Source organism: Epinephelus fuscoguttatus, linkage group LG1 (assembly GCF_011397635.1).
Source record: "Epinephelus fuscoguttatus linkage group LG1, E.fuscoguttatus.final_Chr_v1".
Taxonomy (NCBI): domain Eukaryota; kingdom Metazoa; phylum Chordata; class Actinopteri; order Perciformes; family Serranidae; genus Epinephelus; species Epinephelus fuscoguttatus.
The window spans coordinates 665,107-690,401 of record NC_064752.1 but is presented as its reverse complement, the minus strand read 5'-3'; the positions used below and the strand labels follow the sequence as shown (position 1 = coordinate 690,401).

Sequence of the window (25,295 nt, the reverse complement as noted above, 5' to 3'; positions counted from 1 at the left end):
TATTTTAAAGGCAACTTTTTTATTTATTGGCAAATGCTTTGAATAAGGTTGTAGCAATGCGTCTATATACACCCCTCCAAATAGTGACCATGTCAGAAAGCCTAAAGAAAAACACACTTTGTAATACAGCTCGATTATATGATCGTTTATACGCACACTTTTTTTTTGTTTGTTTGTTTCAAACATACACATACACTTATTTTCAGTTTTTGGTTTGGGAAACATCTAAAAAGACTTTTTCTATATTAAACAATACAATTATATCTATCGCGTAAAATCAATATACATTTATAAAAAAAAAGTCAGAACATGCAAGGTCTGTAGTGCATCACAACCTTCCATCTATAAAGTCTCATTAAACAAAGGCAGACAGACGAACATACAGGTAGAGAGCAGCAGTGCTCTGGAGAAGAGGAGCAGATACAAAAAGAAGAGATAATTGTTATATAGTTACAGTAATTCCTAAAAAAATTCTATGCCAACTCTTTTTTATATTCGTATTAATTTATGTGCAAAAGAAGCTCATTCATTTCCGACATTAAATACATTTTATTATGTCTAATGCTTGAGTCTATGCTACCATGACACACGTGGCGTTCTTACAAGCTGTGTAACACGAGGCCGTGAGGGGACGCCGCCCTCGCAGGGGGAGACGTGATATCAAAGCGAGGCCTTATTTCACCTCGCCTCAGCTGAAAAGCTTTACTGGGATTTGATGACCTGCTGCCGAGGACGGGGCTGCGTCAGCTCTGCTCAGTATACAAAATGCAATCGTTTTATTGGCGCTTCACCGTCTGCGCCTGCCAGACGGAAATAAAACGGAAATAAAAATCACACAGTGTGTTAAGACCAAAACATCATGTAATCCTCCCCGTGTGGAGACGGCGTCCCCTCCTGTGCGGCTGATCCAAACCAACAGTGTCAGTTTCAAGCGAGATAATTGCTCGTCTCCAAATATTGTCAGATTTAATATTCATCATGTTTTTCTTTTGAGCACAATCCCTCTGAACCAAAAGCAAGCATCTAACTTCACGACTGTTGGGACGGTGCATGTCTCGTGTTTGCACAGACTAAAATCTACTGGATAGGCCTTTGAATCTGCTTCACCTGATTGGCTGTTTATGATGTTAAATGTGTGTGTGGTTAAATGACGAGGGGGGCGGGGTCTTGTGCAGGAAGACACGTGAGTAGTGATGCTCTGGGTTTGTTGTGCTTACGGGGCAAAAACACATTAACTCCAGTGTGTTAGTTAACATGCTGTTGACCTTGCTGACAGGACGTAGCAGCGTGTGATGCTAACTTCCCTTCTGACCGACCTGTTAGTTACATGGCGTTGTAGTGTTGCGTTACCTGACATCACTGCTTGTGTCGTTTAAAGTGTGTGACCCTGCGAGGGCGAGAGAGGGGATAAATATTGCACATGTAAAATGCTAATAATTTATTACAGTCTTGTTTTTTTTTAGCCTGATTGTCAGCTACTCGGTAGCCAGTGGCGAGTTGGCAAGTTGAGCTTCAGGCTGACGGTACATGTATGATTCAAACAAACTAGCTACATAAAACAAACTAAACTACAGCTAAATATCTCAAACATAAGACGATAATTAAAAAACTAAAATGTGAGTTAAAAAAGTTAAAAAGGTAAAAATCACTACCGTCCTATCTTCTAGTTTGTACTGCTGCTGCTGCGACGACGAGAATATAGACTGACACAACAGACTGCTGCAGAGTTATGACCCTGGCTGTGCAGTGTTTTCACCCGCGTACATGTCAGAGGGTTTCAACTCTGAGCAGTGTCAGTGACTTCATCAGCCCAGCTTCAAATTACATCCTGAACTCTGACCGGCTTGCAAGCGACTGCCTGGTTTCAAGTTTAGCTTGTCTAATACACATGTAGTTTTAAGGATGAAGAGTTTACTCGCAGATTCCAAACTCATTGGTTGGTTTGTCCCACCTTTTCAAAATAAGAGAACTCAGTCGGGGTGGGACCAAAAGAACATGAGGGAAAATCAAACTAGAAACACTCGGAGCTATCACAGGTATGATTATGACTCTGAGGGCAGGAGAGACACACAGGATGTCCTCTGGCTTTTGTAGCTAGTGTTGTACTGACCAATATGAAGAGGGTGCTCGACTACGACAGAGAGAGGGACGAGGGGTGTCTGTACACGGACTGACGGGTGCTGCTACGTGGGCCTGCAATGCAACAAAGTGGAGAAAATCATGGAGTTTGGTGATTTCTGGTCGGTTGTGACACCATGTACCTCCTCTTTTCCCCTCACCCCCTCTCCCACCGTCCTCCCAGCACCTCAAGATGTCCCGCTCTCCCTCCCCTCCCCCTCCCTAGCAGCCGAAGGTCTCCTGCGAGGCGTAGACCATGTAGAGGAAGCCGTCCTCGTCTCTCTCCTGCTCGTAGATCTCAGAGATGGGTGTGGACACTGACACCATGCTGTGCTGGTTGACCAGCAGGAAGAAGGCCTGCGTGGGGTTCAGCTGCAGCCGACGCCTGCGTGGAGGGGCGGGAAGTAACGAGAGAGAAAGGAAGAGAGAAGTTGAGGAGGTATCATTGCAAGCTAGTGCTAGAGATGTCTTAAGAACTGACAGTTTGGTACCAAGCTGATGCCAACATTCTGAAAACACAACCATACTCTCTTGTATTGTCGCTACCAAGTATGCAACTCTTCTGGACCTGACAGGGCAGCATGTACCCCAACAAGTGCTCCAGTCAACAGCTCCACTCAAGCACCATCTTATTTTTTTGATTCTTTGCAATTGGAGCGCCCCATGTTTATTTTATTTTTGCTGGAGGGATTGAGGACTTCTTGTGAGGTAACACAACACCTTCATCCTCGTGTGTCTGCCATGCATCTCTCTCATATCTCTGCTGACACCCAAAGAATGAAGAGGCAAGGACCTGCGTTAGCCAAACAGAAAGCACCTTGGTACTTTGTTGATTGAGGAAGTGACTGTGTTAGTGACATGTCCGGGAACCAATGGCCAATGAATAAGCGAGGACAGCGAGGTTCTGACAGCAGGCAGGTGCTTTAATGTGTGCAAACAACACACACACACACTGGTCTTTAAACTCGTGTGTACACCGACAGAGGAAACCTGCACATTCCTACATGTTCTTTCTAAAATATGATGGGAACTTATTAAACATATAAAAGTAATCTGGAGCAGTGGATTAAGCTGCATGAGGAGTTTGAGACAACACTGTCACCAACGTGGATTAAAACGGACCTCAGCCATGATGCTCCATGAAGGATGAAACTACAGCCACACAGTCTGCAGCAGGTGAGTGTTTGATACTAAACACACTGACTTTGGGTCAAGCTTTGTTTTAAACTGCAGGGTTTCTGGGTACAGAGGTCTTTTCATTTTAGACCGCTGCCTCCTACTTAAACAACCTAGCTGCCACCTGTCGCTTAGTGTGCTTTCATAAATGTCCATTTATTCACCACCATCCATGTTTTAATGGTGACAATGGAGGATATAGATGGATGAAAAGGTATGGTTTTACTCTAATTCCAGTAAATTAAATGTGCTGGACAACACAGTTTCCCTCCAGAGTTTACTTCCACGTTCATCACTGTCGGCTGCACTTGCTGTTGGTGTTCCAGAAATTAAAGCTTATTTGACTATTGCTTCTTTTTTATGTTAAGATATTCTAGATAACAGTGTCACACAATGGAGTTTGTAAATGAAGGGACTTAACTTTGAGCAACAACCTCAAAAATGACAGGAACTACTGACTCTACAAGGTCCAGTCAAAGAGACCTTTTCCACTTCAGGACATTATCAGCAGCCGAGACATACACAGACTACAACCTCTCTTACAAGCTGCAGTTCTCATTTAATATTAGTACAGCAGCTAACTACTGTTTTCATTATTGATTAATCTGCCATTCATTGTCTTGATTAATAATTTATCTATAAACACTTATAAATATCCATTTAATTTTCCCACAGCACTCGTACGCGTCTTCAAACTGCTTATTTTGTCCGACAAACTCCAAAAAACAAAAATATTCCATTTACAGTGATGGACAAAAAAGAATAGCAACAAATCCTCACATCTGAGAAACAATTAGACAGCAAATATTTGGAAATGTGGGAAAAAAGTTCACTGTGGAGGTTAGGGCTGAATGATATAGCTTAAAAATAATATCATTATATTCTCGGGTTATACTGCGATACACGGTATATATCGCAGTATTCTGAAATCTCCAAAGTACTGTCGGCTACAAAAATCCAAAATTATTAAATGAGCTACAATAACAATTAAGTTAAACAAAGTAGCTACGGTTATAATTAAGCTAAATAAAATACTGTTGTAATTCAGTTAATTAATAAATAAATTGTTAAAATTAAATCAATCAAAGTGGAACCACTGGTGCTTTTATTTTGAAGCACCCAGCTCATCTTGGGCAGAAAATGTTGATTTGTTTTGCTGTGAACTTGCAGCTTTCAGTCAACAGCTGTTGTTCGCAGTTAGCATTAAGTTAAGCTGTTGCTGCTGCGCCTTTAAACATGAGGACTTATTCACTGAGTGCTGGAAACACACTAACAGCTCTCTAATTCATATATCTATGATGCGTGCACTGGTGCTCCATGGTCGCAAATGTGACTAAATAATCGCGGTCTGGAGCCCTGTAGGTGCAAAGACACACTTCCTCTGCTCACGTTAATTTTCTAAGTCAAACTCTCACTGCAGTGCCTTTTTAAATCTGTAATGGTTTATTCACTGTAAGCTGGAAACAAACTAACAGCTCGGCTGTCAATATATTAATAATATTTGCAAGTCACAGTGGTGCTCCATGGTCACGAAATGTGACTAAATAGTCACAGCCTGGAGCTCTGCAGATACAAAGACACTCACTTCCTCTGCTCACGCTATCGCACAATGTATACCAGGTTTCACACGGAACCTGAACTTACCCTCACTTATTCACAGCACTGGCTCGATTCGATGTGTTAAGGCTTGTATTAGTTGACTGAATGCAACATCAGAATCAATGCAGTCACACATGTCCCTCTACTCTCATTTTTATCTCACTTTCCTCATGCTTCACCTCCTCCGTCTCCTCTTTCCACCCCCAGCCTTCATTGTTGGGCTGATGCTCTCTGGTCCCAACCGTTCTCAGCTCTAGAAAGGGGATCCTTGCCCACTGTGCACAAATTGCAATTGGATAAATGAATGTCAGATTGACTTTTTATGGCTGATTTACATCCCCAAAATAAGTGCCTGTTATATTTCTGCCTCATCAGCGTTTAAGACTGATAATGATCAACAATCCTGTCGACCCCCACAGATATATGATGGTATTTCTGCACCGCAGGACAGTAAAATCTTAATTTATTGACCCATTATTTTATGGCTGAATGTAAAGTGATTTTCACCCCTTTGGCTGTGAAGCAGTGTTGAGGATTGTAAACAAACTGGTCGACTGCAGCCTCAGCAAGCTGCCAAATACGCACACATATTTTATCTTACTCTGATGATATGTAAAACACTGCCAGTGCACTCACTGCTGAGAGACAGCTCCAAATATATACGCACATACCAAACATACACCTCAATGAACTTAACCTACACTGGTATCCAGTTCAGCAACCTATAATAACCTGCAGTGTGTGTGTTTGTGTTAATGCTGGTGTAGTGACCTCATACAGCAGGTATGAGCTTTAGGATGTGTTTGTTTACCTGATGATCTTGACCAGCTCGCTCATGTTGACGTGGTCAGGCACCAGGAACTTGGTCTTGTCCAAAACGGGCAGCTGCTTCTCTCCCTTATATCTCTCAATGATCACCTGCAGCAGCCACAAAACAACCAGTCAGTCCGTCGTCCATGACAGTCATTGCAATCAGAGACTTGTGGAAATACATTATGCTATCTGTTTAACTGTTTAAATGTCTTCACATGTAGCTGTTTGTTCTGTACGTGGCAGAAGTAGCTGTAATTTAACAGGTCTGTGATGCTGAAACCAATAGTTGTTAACTTTAAAGTGGAACAAGTCTTTAGCTTTGACTTATCATTATGAAATAAATGCTGACTGCACAGTGTAACAGCAACAGAATAATGTCACCATCTGTGTTTAAATTAGTTCCCTGTGAGCCTCGCTTTCACTCTGCAGTTCTGTCAGCCACCGGGTGCGATCTCACAGGAAAATGAAGGCTCAATTTACGGCACAAAGTTGGTGCATCAACCCTTGCACAAAGAAAACAGGAAGAGGACGGTGCTTTTGTTTTCCCAGGTTGCTAACAGTAGCTATCCTCAGTTACCAAAGAATATCAATTTAAGTTCTTGGCAGTTACTATTCCCAGAAGTGGAAATGGCGGATGGTGGAACAAATGAAGTAACCGTGGAAAACAGAATGTGGTGTGTCCTGTGTCTATGCTGCTGGACTCTGAGGAAAATGGAAGGCAATCTGGTTGTCTGTTTACACTTTAATGAACAGTTTGTAATTTTGGGAAATACACTTTTGGGACTGGGCAACATTAAAATATCATATAATTGTTGAGATATCAGACTATGTGTCGTCTTAGATTTTGGATATCGTTGGATCATGATATGGCATGACTTTTTTTTCCTCATTTACAAGGCTGAATTACAGTAAAGTGATGTAAATGTATCAACTAAGCAGACTTTTTATTTGTTTTAACGCTTATCATAATAATCATAATATTATTTTCAGGACATATGGCCCAGCCCTATACACTTTCCTGTAAAGAGTAATTTTAACGCTACAGCCAGCAGCCGGTTAGCTTAGCTTAGTTTAGCTTAGCTTAAAAACAAAGAGTAAGGGGTTGTAAAATACAGCCATCTGGAGGACTGTACGACAAAGCTGGCTCATATTTTTTGCCTTTAGCTGGAGAGTGACAGGAAATAGGGGAAGAGAAAGTAGGGATGAGATGCAGCAAAGGCCGCAAGTTGGAATCAACCTGGACCGCTGCTAACACTTCAGCCAACATGGGGCGCATGCTCTACATGATGAGTTAGAGAACCTGCTCCAGAGCAGGGTAACCTCAGAGGTTCAGATTAGAGCCCTGCGCGGGACTGTTTCCTTCATCCCGCTCCTGCCTGTTCCCGCTGAATTTCTGACCATTACCACCTGCAACCGCAACGTGTGTGTTCCACTCCCGCAAAACTCTGAGAATTTATGCCCGCACAATAATAGAGATGCATTGATTCTGTGTCTTCTCCCATCCCGCAGGAGAAAACACGTCATTTTATAGGTTATTAATAAAGAGATTCATGGGGTTGTTTGTTTCGTTCCCCGGTCTGCATGTCTTTTGACGCATTGGTCAGGAATAGCGCTCCTATTTCGTTGTTTTCATTTAGTTTTTAATAAAATAAAGGCTGTTTCATATTCTATTCTCCTCTACCTTTATATAATCACGCAGTGATTGAGGTTCAGGTCTCTTTTCTAAGAGAGACCTGAATAAGAAACATTAATGAGATAAAGATAAAGCCTATGCTCAATAACACCGGCATCATCACGCCTCTTTATGTAATTAACAAATAGCAACAAGAGTAGGCTGTGAGTGGCTCAATAACACTAATAAATAACATAAAATAAACAAAGTCAACAAATGAAACGAATGAATTTAACAAATGAATCACTTGGCCATAATATTCCTGTGAAGGAAGAGAATGTTGCTGACCAACTGTGGCCCCAATCCCGTGTGTCTCTCTTCCAAGATGCGCCCACAGACGCTAAAGGCCCGCTCTGAAGGCGCACTGGATGCGGGGATACTGAAGATGAAACGCGCCAGCTTTGAGAGCGCTGGGAAGTAGAGGGCTCAGTGCGCCTTCAGACCTTGTTTGAGCTTCTTTTCCACATCATTTGTTAACTCCATCCTGTCGCTATAGGCTACATCCCGACCCCACAGTGTTTTTTTAGCCGCCCGTTCCCGCCCACAGCAAAGTTCAAACCGCCCGCTCCCACAAGATTTGGGTTGCAATGCAGCCCTCTAGTTCAGATCACAACCTGTCAACACCCTGACAAATAAAAAAAAATATCCTGACATGGATTTAAGTCCAGAGTGAGTGTTTGAAAAAACAGAGGAGGCCTACTTATTGCTGTAGGTCAGTAGAATAACATCATTATTCCAGGCTCTTGTTTCCCCAGGTTGAAAACAGGTGCTACCACTTAATACATTTATACTCACGTTACAGTTTAGTGTCCTGTGCTGCCTTCAAACCTCTGTGGCTCCAGTGCTATGAGCAAAACATTAACGTACAGCCCTGCTATTCATTTTATTTCAATTTCATTTACATGTTGTGCAGCTGTTTGTTTTCCAACGGGTAGAAACACCCCGGTCTTTGCATTTTATGTTGATCACAGTCTGTTTTATAAACGTGCTTGTGAACCTTTATCAAATATTTTAAGTGTGTTGTCAGCTCATAAAGACAGAGTTCATTCCAGATTAAAGTCAGTGAGTAAAATCAAATCTGAATCTTAATTTACTGAACAGCAACACTGACTGATATTGGCTTATGCAGTTATTATTAGGCTGATGTATCATTACTGATAAACTGATCGAGCATTATTAGCATAAATCGTTCAGTTTTGTCGAATGATTCATTGACTTCACTTTTGTGTTGCTCTGTACTTTAAACTTCTGCCTCACACTCTGTCTTCTGCTTCCTGCGCTCCAGTAACCACCGGTACATTTACATGCCAGTGCACACAGAAACCTTAATATGGATCACACTCTGCACGCTGGTGCATTATAGAGAAATTAAATGTAGTGCGTTGAAATCAGATGTGAACAGCAGCTTACAGGGATCTTGTTGGGGTGCTGATCACGGATCTGCTGGACCTCTTTGCACCGGTCAGCTGTGGGCAACAAAAGACACAATTCGTCAACAGCAAGCCTGACTTTACAATAGAGCATTTCTTTTAAACAGAGCTCCTAAATTATGCATCCAGGCTTGTTTGTTCTTTGTCCCAAAATAGAAATACAGTATGCCTTCATGGAGTGTTCTCTCAGGCTTTGCATACATTTCTCATTTTGAACTGAAAAGGCCAAAATCAGTGAGGGAATCGCAGCTTTGTCACTGGTACAGAAATCATGTCACTATTTGTAGTCTTTTATTAAATTAAATCCAGTTTATTCGAAGCCCATTGTAGTCTGAATACTCAATGATAGAATAACACAGAAACACATAACCACAACAGAAATAAAAAGTGTGAGCTATGTGTCAGTCTAACAGCACCGAGCTGAGGGTCTGTAATAACCCTTCCCCTGGGACAAGACAAACAAAACACAAAGAAAATTTGTAAATAAGAAAAACACAGGGTTCCCACACACTTTATCAATGAATTTTCAAGACTTTTCTATCATATTTTTTATCCCGTTTCCATGACTTCATTTAAGTAGGCTACTTTAAAATAGGTGGGCCTGTATAGTGACACAGCCGCACATTAATACACTTACCAGGCATTTGTGTGAACTATTCTTAGGATTTAGGACTCATCCTGGGGCACTGTGATTCGTATCTTTTATGATTCTGAGTTGATTAACAGATGCCAAAAAATGTCTTTGCAATGACGTTAGAATAACGTTACATTGACTGAGCGACAAAGGCAGAGCTCAACTGTAATGGTAACTCAACTGTAACTTCGCCTAGCATTGCAGCCTTTTTCCCTTTACTCCAGAACACACACACCAACTTGTTTTTTACAACAACAAAAAAAATATCATATTGAGTGATGTTGGTCACTAACTACACGTCCATTTTATTATTACAAGTTGCCGTTTACTGAAATCAATTATTTTAAAATATAACCTCAATGTAAAAGCTGCAAACTCTCTCACACTTTCCTCTATCTTTATTTTTTTTCAAATAAGATTTAAAGAGAGTCTAACTCCTACTTTAAAAATAACTACAGCGTGTGTCTTTTCTCTTGTTATAACTATCCATATTCTTTGACTATCTTCGTAGCACTGATGCAAACTGGTTTTGCTAAGTGTGTTTTGATTCTTTGTGTGTGGACTCAATTTACATAATACGCCACTTTGCATATAATTTGTGTGTGAACGTCGCCTTCTCCTCCTGCAGCTTTGCTCTCTTTCACTTTACAATCTTGTAACCACCTGACTATTTTACAATACACTGCTCTCGCTGATGTTAGGAGGAGCTCTATTCCAGAAAACATCAGTATTTTTTCCTTAACACTGGCAGGGTTCAAAGCTCAGATGGCATTGAGGAGCCACAGTGAAGCGTGAATGGTTCCTTTGTTTCAGGTCTAGGGATGTTTTTCTTCCCCAGCTAAGGGAAGGGTCGGTGCTAACTGCTACAATAAAAGTCTATTTAAACAAATCAAATCACAAAGCTATCATGATTGAGGTATTGCACTGTCATTTCCTCCCTGGCTTTCCATCAAAACAGTCAATGTCCCACCCAATTCTTGAGAATCTGCCTCTTTAAAATAAACTGCCTTTAGGGCTGACTGTCATCCCTACTATCTAAAAAAGGAGTATTATTCTTTGGGCCAAGACCAAGACAGGACCTTATGCTCCCTATTGTTCCATACAGTATAATACACTTTCTTTGTTTGGTATTGCTGTAAGTACGTCTGCAAACCTTCGTGAAGAAAATACTAAAGTTACAGCGCTCCCATGGTCATGGAATTCCACCATTTCATTTTCCCGGTCATGGAATTGGTAAAATCCTTTAAAGCTTTGAATGAGTCATGACATTATGCTGTGTGTGATGAAACTGTTTCTTTCGTGAATAACCTTCCATGTAATATGTAGCTAACAACAGATTAATTTCCTGCAGCTGGTGACGTACCGTAGCTCTAATATGCATCCATTTGTGACGTTTTGTTTACCATAATGTACGTTTCCGTTAGCTGGAATTATGTTTAAATAGAGTTAAAATAGGATATGTTTAAGTAAGAAGAAAATAATGCAACAGTGTGATTTAATATGTAGGGTCATGGATCCCGAAGTTATCTATGGCTTTGCCCCAAAACTACTTACGAATTGAGATGAGGCAATTGACATGGCCTGGGGCCTTCAACTGTCCCTTAGAGCACTAATGGGCCCTTCTGATTTTGTTTTCAGCTGCTCTTAAATTAGACCGTGGTAGTTTGAAAGTATGGAGCATCTTTTTTTTTTGTACTCTCCAAACAAATTAACCAACAGGCCGGCCGCACTGAGTGTCTGTTGCCCCAGTTGGTGCAGTGTGTCCCGCAAGAATGACACTAGTCGGCCGGCTTCGGCTTTTTTTTTCACGCTGATTCAGCATGTTGAACCGGCATCAGCAGAGCCCGTTAATGAATGAAGTCACTCTGGTTGGCAGTGTAGCGCAAGAAAAGAGAAACGGAAATGAGGAAAATTAAACAAAGCGCTATAGTCGGGCAGTGAGACCAAAACAAACTTGTTCCATAAGGTCAGATTATTTTTCCTTCGCCACTGAGCTCTTAAGCAGTAACATTTCATGATGGTTCGTGTTATTGTTCGCTAGTGCACCATAAATATGCTTTGGTCTTTGTGTTGTTATTGTGCTAAGTGGCGAACTAGCATCAAGACAATCTTCAGGTTCTAGGGCTGTAGTCTCCTGGTCGACTAGTTGATTATTTGGTTGCTACGCTCTCGTCCGACCAAATCCTCATTAGTTGAATAATCGCAGTGCTACATCAACAACTTTCCAGGATTAATCCATTATTTCCTGCGGCGGGGGGCAGGCTAAGTTACCTGTGAAAGAAAGTTGAACTCGCCCACCCTACACTCAGCGTCGCGGTGACGCAGACCTCCTGTCTGTCTCTGTAAGCTGACACCATTTCCCTCAGTGGAAACAAAGCTTGTATTTACTTGTATTTCACAGATAAGAAACAATAAATTGTGAAGACAGTAAAGCCTCCACAAAAATAGCATTTTAAGTCTTGTGTGTGATTTATCCTTCAGGGATTTATACTTCAGGATTTATCCTGGCTTCATATGAGACAAGGGAAAGATCGCTAGTTGCTAGGCTAATTTATACCATGTAAAATGCCATAGGCTGGCGCTAATAATGTTAGTATGTTGTATTTGTTTGGAAAACGTGTTTAGTATAAGACAGTTGTTTTGTCTGTGAATATTGTGAGTTGTAATGGAGCAAAATTATGTGCCGTTACCTTTGTTACATGTTGCTGTTGTCCCTGGTTTTATATGAGGAGAGGAAAAGATCGCTAGACGCTAGGCTAACTTATACAATGTAAAATGCCATAGGCTTGTGCTAATAACATTAGCATGTTGTATTGGTGGGGGAAATGTGTCCAGATAAAGACAAGTGTTTGTCTGTGAATGCTGCGAGTTATAGTGAAGCTGATTTGTGTACTTGTGTTTGAAACTGTCTCTATTAAGCCATGTTTAATGAGTGTTTAATGTGTGTTTTGAATCAACTAAACTTTACAGCACTTAACACAGTCCTCCACCGCCAACTAGTGTTTTGGAGGTGTAATTGCAGAGTGACAGACACACAATCGCATAAGTAAAAATAACGTGCAGATTTTTTTTCCCCACGATTAATTGATTAGTTGAAGATTATGTATGACTTTAGTCAACCAAGAATTTCATATCAGGTTCCCTTCTTGAATGACGATTACAGATGACCACCGTCTGCTGGTGTCAAGAGTTATTTCCTCTCACGCAGGTGCAGTACGTGCATGCTGCTTTGCCACTGGCTGTTGTCTCTGCAGTGTGTTCATGTGCAACTTTTATGGCTGAGACACCAACGTCAGGTGACAGCAGGGGGCCTTTTGCCTTGCTAGCTCTCTGAAGTCAGTTTGGTGTCTCTCAGCCTTTATTCCAACTCACTGGGAGCTGTTAATATCATCAACATCTGGATTTAAGTATACTACACAGTTGTATTTATGTTACACATGGAAATGTTATTATGGGTCCTTGAAAAGTGATCAAACAGTGTGTGAGAACCATGTAGTTAACTCCAAATTAAACTCAACAGTCCACCTGGTTAACTTGACATCTGTTCACTCTGGTCGAGGTATTTTATAGTTATGCAATACCATAATCTGAAACATGATTTTTAAACTATCTCTGGTGACAGTGAGGACTTTATAAGGAGGTTATAACCGAACACGACACAGTAAATTGAGTTTTTCCCCCTCGATCCACTGTGACACCGTAGCTTATCCCATACTTCTTTGTATAACAAGATTATGCAATGGACACAGCCTGGGCTCCTCCCTTCCCTGCACAGGGGCCGTCGTTTGGCATCAAATTACCACATAAATCACTGAACACGTGTACTGGGGTAATGTGTCAGCACAAGTTGTTTTCCTTTAGAGCAAACACTAAACCTTTACTGCCTGTGTAGCCAGGCTAGCTTAACCAGTTGTGTAAACGCTGGTGGTGGCAGGCCTTGATAGCTTCAAGGCTCGCCAAGCTAATGTGACAGTGACCCAGATGGCCTTTAAACATTAGAACCCAAAGAGATCAACCAAAGGGTGGAAGACACTGTGTGCACAGCGTCGATGGGAATTAGTTAGATCTGACATGTTATTTTTCATCCTTCATTAGCAGTAAAAATCTGTCTGAAATGAGTCCTCTTTACACTTGAAGCCCTGAAGCTCACCATGTCGTTAACAATCAGAGCCATAACACTGAGTTTTAACCAGCTGTGACACGTTTATAACGGCTACAATAACACAACATACAAGTGAACAACATGTAACTACACTTGTCAACAGACGGGGTAAGCTAGGTGGCTAGCAGGCCGGCTAACTACCTAGCTTACAGATATCACCGCCTTGGTGGTTTCTTACCAAATGTCCTCCTTTGTTTGAAGGGTCTGTCGGACGGCATCTCTGTCACAGTAATTACACAGTTGTTATCTAATGAATGTGCAGTTCAGCTGCTCCCAACGCGACTCGGCGACAAAGAATCTGGAGGGTTCTTCGGTTGAGTGTCTCCGGTCGTCTCTGCTCTGTGTCTGAAGCCAAAACAGCTCGAGGACAAACAAAGCAAGTAAACCGAGGCGCTGACGTCATCCGCTGGCTTTTAAAGGGGACGTTCACCAATTATTAACTCCGGAGCTTCTGTGTTATTACACTGTTGTTATTATTATCACTGTCATTTAATCAGTGTCACCGCTGAAGCTGATGATTCTTTGAGTGTTATACCTGCTTTTTTCTTTCTAAATAATTCAGTGCTGTGTCTTTTGGTTCTGACAGGAAATGATGCAAGACTCAAGCCAGTAGTTGACACAGCAGGCTGTGCTTTTGTTGTTGTAAAGTTCACAGTCTCATAACCCTCAGGCTGTTTGCTCCTTCACAGCTTCACAAACACACTAAACATGACTTTATTACCTTGATCCCTCGTGACTTTCTCTCGTTTTCTGGGAATTGGTTATAGTGTTGTACATCTTTTAGTAGGGATGGGTATTGTTAAGATTTTAACGGTACTACTACTCTTATCGATACTGCTTATCGAGCCGGTATTTTAACGGTACTCTTGTCGATACTTTTTGAGGAAGAAAAAAACAAATTAAGAACATAAATTATGATACAGTAACGGATAAAAAAAAAAAAAAAAACGCGACTGCTCCAGTACCGATAGCAGAACCGTTAGGTCAGAGCTTATCAATACTGCGGTCTGGAAGAATGTAGCCCCGGGACTCGTTCAATACCGGAGTTCGGTACCCATCCCTATCTTTTAGTTTATGTCTATTTTGATACCAGTGTGTTGTTGTTGTTGATGATGATGATGGTGAGGGGAAGTGTGGTTGTTTTTGTCTTCATGAGCTGCTGGACAACTGAATTTTCCTTCGAAGATATATAAAGTTATATTATATATCTTACTATATAATGACGAAAACTCTGTGTGTGTGTTCCATGTTGTTCTCACTGACTTGGTCAATCCATGTGAAATTTGGCACAGTGGTAGAGGGTCATGGGAGGATGCCAATGAAGCAATATTACATCAATTGGCCAAAGGGGGGCGCTATAGCAACCCATTGAAATGTCAAACTTTGAATGGGCATATCTCATGCCCCGTATGTGGTAGAGACATGAAACTTTGCACAGAGATGCCTCTCCTCATGAGGAACACATTTGCCTCAAGAACCCATAACTTCCGCTTATATAGATTTTCCACCATTTTGAATTTTTTGAAAAACACTTCAGATGGATCTCTTCCTAGGAAGTTTGAGCGATCTGCATGAAACTGGGTGAACATAATCTAGGGACCAATATCTAAAGTTCCCTCTTGGCAAAAGTTGGAAAACTTCCTAAAACTGAGCTTCTATAAGGCAATGAATATTGCGGAGGGCGTGGCTCATCACATAAAGGTGTAGAACATCTCAAGGGTTTCACCCATCACCACGCAACTTTGTAGGCATATGACCACACATAATCTGAGGGGACCCCTCCATAATTGAGCCCATCAAACAAAATGGGGGTGCTAGAGAGCTCATTTCTTATCTAGGCCTAACCGCCATATGGATTTTTACTAAACTTGGTAGATATGTAGAACAGGACGCCTCAAGGTGACTGGAGAAATGTAACTCTAATTGGCAACTGGGTGGCGCTATAACAACAGAAAAATGCTTCAAAATGGCTAAAATGTGACCGATCGCTGTGGCTCCCCCTGTGGACCAATGTTGGTGTTGTTTCTAATGTTTGGTATGACTAAGTCATGGTATGGTATGCTGTACATAATCACGGAAACTGTCAGTGTGTCATTCTGTCAGTCAGTCATTCTGTCTGTCCCACGTTTTCCTACTCACTGACGTGGTCAATCTATGTGAAACTGCACATAGGCATTGAGGACTGGCATAGGTAGAAGGTGACAAAGCTACCAATGGCTATGGACTAGTCATAGTATATTTAATATTATAGCTAGAGAATGCCCTAGGAACGCGTCCTTAAACCAAGGACACTAATAAACGTTAAAGGCTCCTTGCCTAAAACCCAGATATGAGTTAGCATTTTAGCACTCCCTTTTGTTCCCTGGTCTTAAAGTTAATGAGTTTTTTGAATGGATTTTTGGTTAGATTCCTAAATAAGGTCTGTGGCTAACACAAGGTGAAGAAGACTTCCATGTTTTGTTCTAAAACATAAAATACGTCAGTAAATACTCCACTCATGAATTTTGAAGCCTCTTCATGACTAATAAAAGGCGGCTGCTAACAAGTGGCTAAATGAGACTACAGAATGTCATCACGCTAACACGGCTTTACAGTCTTGTTAGGTGATGTTAGGTCATGCAACTGTAATGTAGTTTGTTTATAGTCTATTATATTATATTACAAACTGCTGCTGACTGTTTTTACACTGTGCACTTTACTTCACTTTACTTTGACCATTTGCACCACTCCGTATCTGCTGCACTCTGTGTACATCACGTACATCCCATAGGCTGCTCAACATGGACCTTGATTGTACAGGTTTAGAGTATCTTCGACAGTGTCTTGTCTTTAAGTTATATTGCTTAGTTTTATCTTTATTTTTACTTGTACATATTGTTTTCATTGTGTTATTATTATTATTATTATTCCAATTTAGCTTTCTTTTAGCTCTTTAGCTGTATGACATTAATACTAGGTGAGAGGGTTATGTCCAGTCCTGCACATACTGTATAGCAATTGACAATAAAAACCTATTGAACTTTGAACTTACGTTGGCTTTTACTTCTGCCGATTGCATGGAGGCTTCAGTTATCATAAAAAGTGGTGTACATTTGTGAAGATTATCTTGCTGAACAAACCGTGTTAAACAATTGTTTGCCACAGAGCTTATTTTGGCAGCAATCAAAAATCCAGTGGAAAAATCCTGTGGGCGTTTTAATGAGGGAACCAGTGCGACGCTAACCTCTGGTCAGCCTACAGAAAAGTGTCCTCCCTGGGGCACTCTATTTGATAGGATACCATCTGACAGGAACATAGCACCTACACACTGGGCCCTACACATAAGCCTTCTCTGTGGGCCTCCTGCTCTTCCTCTCTTGATCCATCTCTCTCTCGGGCACATTTTGAATTTTTTTGATTTTTGTTTTTAAATGCTGGTAATAAAAAAGCCAGCGGTCAGAATTCTGAGGATTATGAGGTTTATTTCCTCTTAACATGGACACCTTCAAAATGGAGCCAACATTACACTTGAAGAAAAACAAGGTCTTTCTTACAACTTCAAAGATAACAAGAAAATCGTTGACCTCCAGGGCTGACACTCTGCAACAGACTGGTCACCACACAGTAACCTGTCACAAATCTTTATCTCCTTGAATCATGACTTGCCCTCGCAGCTGTGGAACGCCATTTTCTGCTTCCATCATGACACCGGTCTCATGGTTGAGTGCAGTCCCTAGCATGTAGCCTGGACTGGAGATCCAAACTTAACTGTGGCTTTGAGAGCACTCGTTTGCACTCGCTCTCATATGATTAACTTCTGATCTAATTTGCAAACTAAGACCACTGGTTCTGACTTTATTTTGTAGTGACAAAGTAACAAAAATGCAGGACACACAAAAACACAGATAATGACTGTGTGTGGTCACTCTACAAACTCCCCATTCTAAATTCTTCTCAGCTTGATGTTAAATTATTTATGTAAAGCTGCACTTATTTAGATTTTCACATCAACAAAAAGATTATGCAATGTGACAGGGGTTAACCAGCGTCAGCACACCGGCAGAGAACAATCACCTGACTCTACAGTTCCTCTCAGCTTTATAGTTTTAGCCTCTTTCAGCTTATTATTTTGGTTTTATTTGGTAAAAGAGAATGACTACTGTACTTACATTCATCATGAAGCTAAAAACATGACCTCAAACATTGCTCTCTTTGCCAAACGTATTAAAAACAGTTTCCTAACGCTATCGCCAAGACAACTTCATATGGTGATAATGTCAATTTCAGTTCCCACACATGTACGCACCCATAATTGTTTTTTCTTGCCCAGCTTTTTTTCTAACAAATCAAATCCTCAAATCAAAACTCGATTCAAGAGTAATTTCAGCTAGCGGGCATACATGAAGAGAGAGATGAACCCTGGCAGAAAAGGACGAACGTACCGACGGTAAACTAAACATTGTGACATTTAGATGTGTATTGTGGCTACATAAATCAACAAATTCAGAAAATTAATTTGCCGTTATGTTACATTACATGGAAGATTACTGTAACAATTTTGTTATGCACAACAAAATTCCAAGACTTTTCCAAAACCTTAAATGATGTTGAGACTAATTGCATGACCTTTTTTAGGCCTGGAAAATGTGACTGTGAAATTCCATGACTTTTCGAAAACTTAATAATTTTCATTAATTCCGTGACTTTTTTTAGGCCTGGAAAACGTGACTGTAAAATTCCATGACTTTTCGAAAACATTAAATGATGATGACTAATTCCAGACTTTTGCAGGCCTGGAAAATGTGGCCGTGAGATTCCGTGACTATTCTAGGTTTTCCATGACCATTGGAAACATGAGTGTCTGGCAGATCTTTAAAAATACTTGAGTCTGGTGTCAAACTAGTGAAATCAACAGCTTGTTAACATGTCCCTGAAACTGTTAACATGACTGTAACTTATACAGAGCACATGACAACACAAGGTCATTTTGACTTGTTTTTATTTTTATAATTTGTCAAAAATAACCATCAGAAACTTGACACGGTCGAGCAGAGAAGTATTCGTAGTGTTGTTCGCTGCTCACCAGTGAAATACTGTACTTCAGCATCTGTAGCCAACAAAACAATAAATAACAATCCCAAATTTTCCATGAAGGTTGAACTGAAATCATCCTCAGAGTTTAAGATGTGCTGTGGTCTTTCTCTCTCTGTTACACTGTGCAGGCATGTACGCACCGGTCCAGTTTAAAGTTTCCTACTTCTGTCAGAGGTCTTTTAGCAGGTGAGCAGTTTTCACCATGAGCTAAAACACCTTTAAACTAAACACAGTGACAAAACATACAGTGTGCAAAGAGTGGAGGCTGAACTGGAATGCTAAAACATGGAAAAAGAAATGTGCCTGCAGAGCAGTTTCATCCACTTTCAAATCCTGTCGCTACTTCCTGGTATAGCAAGTGCATAAAAGCTTCCTTAAACAGGTTCTTTTGATTTAGCGAGACAAAGAAAATGTTTGGCTGTTTTAAATATAAAAGACAAAAGAAGAGAGTAATGAGTCGGACAGCAGCTGCTTCTTCTCAGTCCGACGGGTTCTGAATGACGATCAAGAAATAATCCTTATCTGTGAAGAAAGAAGGGAAATAGTTAAACGTTAGATAATAAACTTAGACACAGTTTAGGATCTTAATTGCAAATAGAGTTTGGTATCGTGAACATTTTTTATACGATATCTGATGTCTGACACTGAGGAATTCTTCTTTCTTTTTAGCATCGGTGTGATTGTAAACGCCCTGACACACCAAACTGACAGTCGGCCATCAGTGTTGGGCCATCAGTGTTGGGCCATCAGTGAGTGTCTGTTGCTCTCGTCGGTGTGTCCTGCACTTATGGGTTTTTTTGCATGTATGTTGAATCAGCATCAGTGGAGCCTGTCTGTGAATGCATCTGTGAGGTCCCCAAACCAGACCCCTTCCTCCTCCCGGCTGGTTGGATGTGCTGCCAAATTCACGGACACGACATGGGAGGCGGCTTATGTTAGCGAAACGTACAGTAAGTCCAAGGGCAACAGCTGTGGCGGACATTCCTGCAGTCAGGATGCCGAGGACACGCTCCCTGTTGTGTGATCAAACTGCACAAGTCAGAGTGTTCTTTTATTGTGACCTTCCCCAAAACACACCTGTGTAGTAATGATGCTGTTTAATCAGCATGTCACACCTGTCAGGAGGACGGATCATTAACACGGATTTAAACTAATTTGGGACCAAAAGTCAAACGTCTTGGATTTTTAACTTAACCTGTGAACTTTGGGAGCAAAAACAAAAGTGTTGCATTTAAATTGTTGTGCAGCATATTTTGCTCGAGACACATTTTGCTTCGTTGTTTCACAAAAAAAGTTAGATACCCAGCCCTACATGCAAAGATAAAAATCATGAGGTCGGATACAAAGTAAAGGTTTTAAAATAATCTACAACAGTAAATCAGATTATTCTCACTGTATTATCAGATTATGAAACACCCAAAGTGCTCAGAGAAGCTTCATTATGAGCTGCATCATAAAGAGCCAGAGTGTGGTGAACTGCAATGCAGAGGCTGTAAACTGGACGTCATGATTTTAAGAGGGCAGAGAGAGTCTTTAATCAGAGAGTTTGTCTGATGCAGTCAACTAGAACAGCTCGCGTGGTGGAATAAGTTTTACTGCCAACAGCTGACGATCAGAAAATACTGCTGATTGTTTTGTTACATTTGACCAACGCCTTTGTCTGAACTGGATTTGCCCTCTAAGACTCACAAATGAAACACCTTTAACAGTCTCTGTGTTGCTTTGTGTTCAGTTCAGACTTCTGTAACCTGCACTGCAGCTTTAGGCAGACACTCTTAATTTCATGCAAACAGAAAATTCTTGCAAGATGTTTGTAAGTCCTCCTAATTTGTAAAAATTTACTGTTAATGAGCTGAAGCTAACATGAGGAGGAGGGCTATAACTCTGCGTGCTTGTTGTGAAAGAACAGACGAAGGTCAGGATGTATTTGTGTTTGTTAATCCAAAAAACAGATTTCATAGATCAGAGGGTTGGTGGTTCAGTCCCCTGTCTGCATGTTGAAGTGTCTTTGAGCAAGTCACTGAAGAAGTCTGTTTCCTCCCCTCTCACCTGGAGCGATCATGATCTCGTTCTTCTTGGAGCGGACACGGAGGAAGGTGAGGTCGTTCTGGGGGTCGATGTCTCGTACGGTGCTCCTGGCCTTCATCACCAGCTGGTGGATCAGCCCTGCATACTGCACCGTGCTGGTGTTGTCCAGAGTCGTCTTGATGGGGATACCTGAGGGAAATTGGTTCATTCAACGTCATGTGAATTTTATTGACTGAATCTGTGATAATTACCAAGAGACAAATACATTTTCTTATCAGTGTTCAATTAGCTCTAATTCAACATCAGTGTAATGTCAGCGTGGTAGGGCACTCTCCCAAACAGAATCTGTATGGCTCATAGAGTGACTACTGACTATAGAGTGAGGCTATTTCCAAAGGAGTTGGTTAGTGAAAGGCACTATTTAGCGATCCAGCCAGATTGAAAAAGAGCCACCTTTATGGGGATATAATAAGAGTAAGTATTTAATGGTTTTACCTTCTGCATTGGCGATGATGATTCCCTGCACTCCGTTTTGGCTCTGGATTCTCTTCAGAGTTTCTTCTACTTCAGCCTGGGAAATGGGAACATGAGTAAGGAGGATTTCATTTAGATACTGAGGTGACTGAAACCCTACAGGTCATGACAAAAACAACAGTACCAACACTGGTCCGAACCCTGCCAAAAGCCAACCGGAAACAACGCGGCTAACGGTGCCAACATCTGAAGCAAGCTGCGCATCAGAGTGGGTGCTGCTGGAAAAAACGTTCTCAAAAGCCATGCAATAGTTCCACCTTTAATGTCCATAACAAGGCTGCTGATGGTGCTGCTGCCTGACTTCATCCTTGATGAAGGGCACTCCCTTTCACCACTCCCAGCCCTCCACGGTGAAATATAGAGAAATCAACTCCAGCTGTGCATGGTTGAAGATGGGTGCCATCTTGATGAGGACACAAAGGTGAGGCCCATAGTGAAATCGGAGAATGTCTGGTGAGCAACAGGGTTGCCGTCCTGGCAGCTGCTGAGGCGAACAGGCCGGGCAGGTCGTCCAGTGGGTAGGCCAAGTTATCACACTACTACCACACGCTAATGTGGAGGAAACAATGTGGAGGGCAATGTCTGGAGAGAGTCTGTCAGCAGCATCAAGTGACTCGGGAGCTGCAAGACTTGCTGGCAGACATGACAAAGTACTTTTTTTCTTTTTCCTTTTGCGACACCAATATGAATTTGTGAATCCTGTGATGGTGAAGGCATGGCCCACCTTCCTCTGCATCTGATTGGCTTACCCTGACATTTTTACCCTAACCCCACTCCTCTTTTCTAAACCTAACCAGTTACCAACAAAGGCAATAAGTACCAGCCCATCACAGGGAGCACTGGGCGTTTCATTCCTTTGCAATCCTACAGATCAGCCCACAACAACTTTTTACTGCCATGCCAGAAAAACTGCTCATTAACACACATAACATGAAACATTTGTCATGAAAGGACGTTTTTCTCGCTATAACAAGATTTTTTTGACATTATTACAGAATACAAACTGGGAAATAGCTCACCAGTATAAATATTTACATGTTTAAATAGCCTTGAAGATACAACAAAAGATCATTTATCTTAGCAATAAATCTGTTAAACAGCTGCTGCTTTATCTAAAATAAACTATTTCCACATGATTACATAAATACTGGCTCTGATTGATCTGTAGCACTACAGCAAACATTGTGTTTATGAATTAACTGGTTTTAACAGCTGCTTTCTGTGTTGGACACCAGTGAAATGCTAAAATGTTCTTAAATGCATGGACATGGCGCTCGTGTCTTTACAACATAGCTGGCTGCATGCTGTCAGAGTTTCAGGGTATGTGATGATGTTACTGTGTACAGACGGTGGTGCACCGACTGTCTGTTCTTGTTTATTTTCCCACAATGGAGTGAGTTTGAATCCCGTTAAAATCCTCCATTTTTGAAATCTGAAAGAGCCGAATAGTTCTTTACATAACACAACTTGCTCTCTACTTGTTTTCAACATATTCCATCACAACAAGTGGTTTCCTTAAACAAAATCCCAAAGATGAATCAGGGTGGCTGTGTTTTGATACTGTCATGAAAAAGTGAACAAAGAGGCATTCATGAGGACAGCTACATATTCTTTTCCTGCTTGAAAACAGCTGTTGTTACTATGACAACCAGAAACGGCTCTAAGTTGAGAGTTAACATGATCAGAAACACCGGACAGCCTACCACAACAAACAACAAACAACAGAGAAGCTCGGGTTATAACACACACACACACACACACACACACACACACACACACACAAATCAGCTGACACTTGGGGCCGCTTCAGAGGCCATCAATCGCTCCAGTTATAATTTAGTTTGTAAACATGGCCCAGATCAACGTATATACGTCGCGTGAGTTGATTTCTCTGTCTGTGCTGGACACAGGGGGCACAGACAGGACAAACCGCTGCTCTCAAACACCCTACAGAGAGCTAACTGACTAACGCTGCTATTCTGACAACGCCCGACTAGCATAAGTAAGCTAGCCGCGGTTAGCATCTTCAAACCCCCCTCAAACAATACATTTTCACAACGGTCACCACAGAAAAAATAAATATGTTTAGAAAACACACGCAGAGGCAGCCATCGTTTCCTACCATGTTAACTTTGTGCGGAGAGATCTGTATCTCCGAGCTCAGAAGAACAACAGCTAACAGCTCAGTCCGGTTGCTGGGAGAAGACAACTGACGTAAACTTCCGGGTCAACTGCCGCAATGCTGCGTTCGCGGTCCAAGGAAAAGTGGGAGACATGGGAGTCGTATGAAAAGAGGCAAACTCGGTTAAAATCCCGACGTTTAACCTCCAAAGGCGTTTTGTGTAACAACCAGAGGCGAAGGAAGAATTCAGATCCTTTGTTTTACTGGTTTTACTGGTTTTAATTATTTTAATTATTTTATCTTTTTTATCTTTTAGCAGTCCATTTCTGCCCTCAACTCTTATTTTATTTTTGCTCTTATGGTTTTATCTTTTGTAATTTTATACTGTTTTAAACTAGTTTTACTTTTTTGTGAAACACATTGTGCTTCCACCTGGAATGAACTGTGCTATATAAATAAAGTTTTGCTTGCTTGCTTTAAGTTAAAGTACCAACAGCACACTGGAACAATCCACTGTTGTAGACCGTTAAAAGTAAAAGTGCTGCTTTCAAAATGTCACTTGTCACTTTAAAACGTAGCAAGTAGTAGCAGTAGTATACATTAGTAGATTATTGTTTCTAATCAGTGGCCTTAGGTAGTTACAGCAGACCCCGTGCACACTATAACAGGCCCTAAGGCATGCTGGTTACTTGTTATGTGCCTGAACTAGCTACCATATAATCTGATCATCACACCATCAAATAGAGACTTGACACTGAATAACACCAACATACATATCACCCAGCAATTATCATCTCATATGTACAGTATATGTATAAGACAAGAGTTACTCATTTAATTGAATAGTTTATTAAACCTTATTTATAGTTTTTGTAGCATAAGCACATACGTTATATTTTATAACATTTTGTTACAGATTGCCACTGGCTATTTTACAAAATAAATAAATAACATAATCATAAAACCATGATGGAGATGGGTTTGCCTTCTCAAAGCCATATAAAGTGCATGACATCATTTTGAATTTAATGTTAGTTTTTCTTTGAACACAGGCATAATTCTTTGGTGGCTATTTGAATTACTCACAAGGGCTCATTTTCTGCCTAACAACTTCACACTTCTCAGGGCCACAGTGCAACTGCTCTACCTGCAGTGTCTATATTCACACCCCTGTTTCTAATGCAGTACTGTAATTGTAAAAGCAGGATTTCATTGTTGTAGTCTGCTGAGACGGAGCTAGTTTCGTATCAAACTGCAACTAACAATTATTTTCATAGTGGATTATTTTCTCCATTATTTGATTCGGCTGTTTTGTAGGAATTCTAAAGGATTATTAAAATAGTTGTTCATAACTTGTCTGTCAGTCGACTAATTGTTTCTTATGTACTTGCATAAAAACGTTTTGTTGTTTAACTTAAAACATTATAGCTTTTAAGATCTTTATAAGTTTTGCATGCAAAAATCTTAATCTGTAACTGTAATGTGTGAGTAACTAAAGCTGTCAGATACATGAAGGAAAAGCTGCAATATTGACCTCTAACATGGAGTCGCAGTGGAAAGCAGCATGAAAAGAAAGAACTCAAGAACAAGTAACTCAAATCTGTATGTAAGAATAATACTTGAGTAAGACTTATTGTTTTACATTTCAGCAGGACACGTTGATGAATGATGGAATTTTAACAGTTCCCCACTCATTACATAAGATTTGTTCACATATTCCAAATTCCTGTTAAACAAAAAAATGAGTCATTCTGGGGTTTGGGTTGTTTTTTGGTTCTTTTTTTGAGTGAAAAAGTAACAGACAAGAATATGTTCATGTTCTCAGCTGCTTATTTTAAACAAGAAATTAGAAAATGATCGAATGTCCAGAGAAATATTTCAAAAGACGGCTGCAAGTTCTCAAAGCCTCGTTTTATTCGTTTAATTTTAGTGAA

The 25,295-nt window shown here is 40.8% G+C and overlaps 2 protein-coding genes across 2 annotated transcripts; both read right to left on the bottom strand.

Moving 5' to 3' along the window:
* Positions 1-13,996, bottom strand: map1lc3a (microtubule-associated protein 1 light chain 3 alpha). Its single transcript, XM_049586771.1, has 4 exons — positions 13,783-13,996; positions 8,789-8,844; positions 5,705-5,811; positions 1-2,503 (listed from the first exon to the last, which is right to left on the bottom strand). The coding sequence occupies exons 1-4, from the start codon at positions 13,820-13,822 to the stop codon at positions 2,341-2,343; spliced, it is 366 nt and encodes a 121-aa protein (XP_049442728.1). The 5' UTR covers positions 13,823-13,996; the 3' UTR covers positions 1-2,340.
* Positions 13,997-18,565: 4,569 nt separating this feature from the next.
* Positions 18,566-23,461, bottom strand: dynlrb1 (dynein, light chain, roadblock-type 1). The gene is made up of 4 exons (XM_049586782.1): positions 23,362-23,461; positions 21,201-21,276; positions 20,727-20,894; positions 18,566-19,199 (listed from the first exon to the last, which is right to left on the bottom strand). The coding sequence occupies exons 1-4, from the start codon at positions 23,362-23,364 to the stop codon at positions 19,156-19,158; spliced, it is 291 nt and encodes a 96-aa protein (XP_049442739.1). The 5' UTR covers positions 23,365-23,461; the 3' UTR covers positions 18,566-19,155.
* Positions 23,462-25,295: the final 1,834 nt, after the last annotated feature.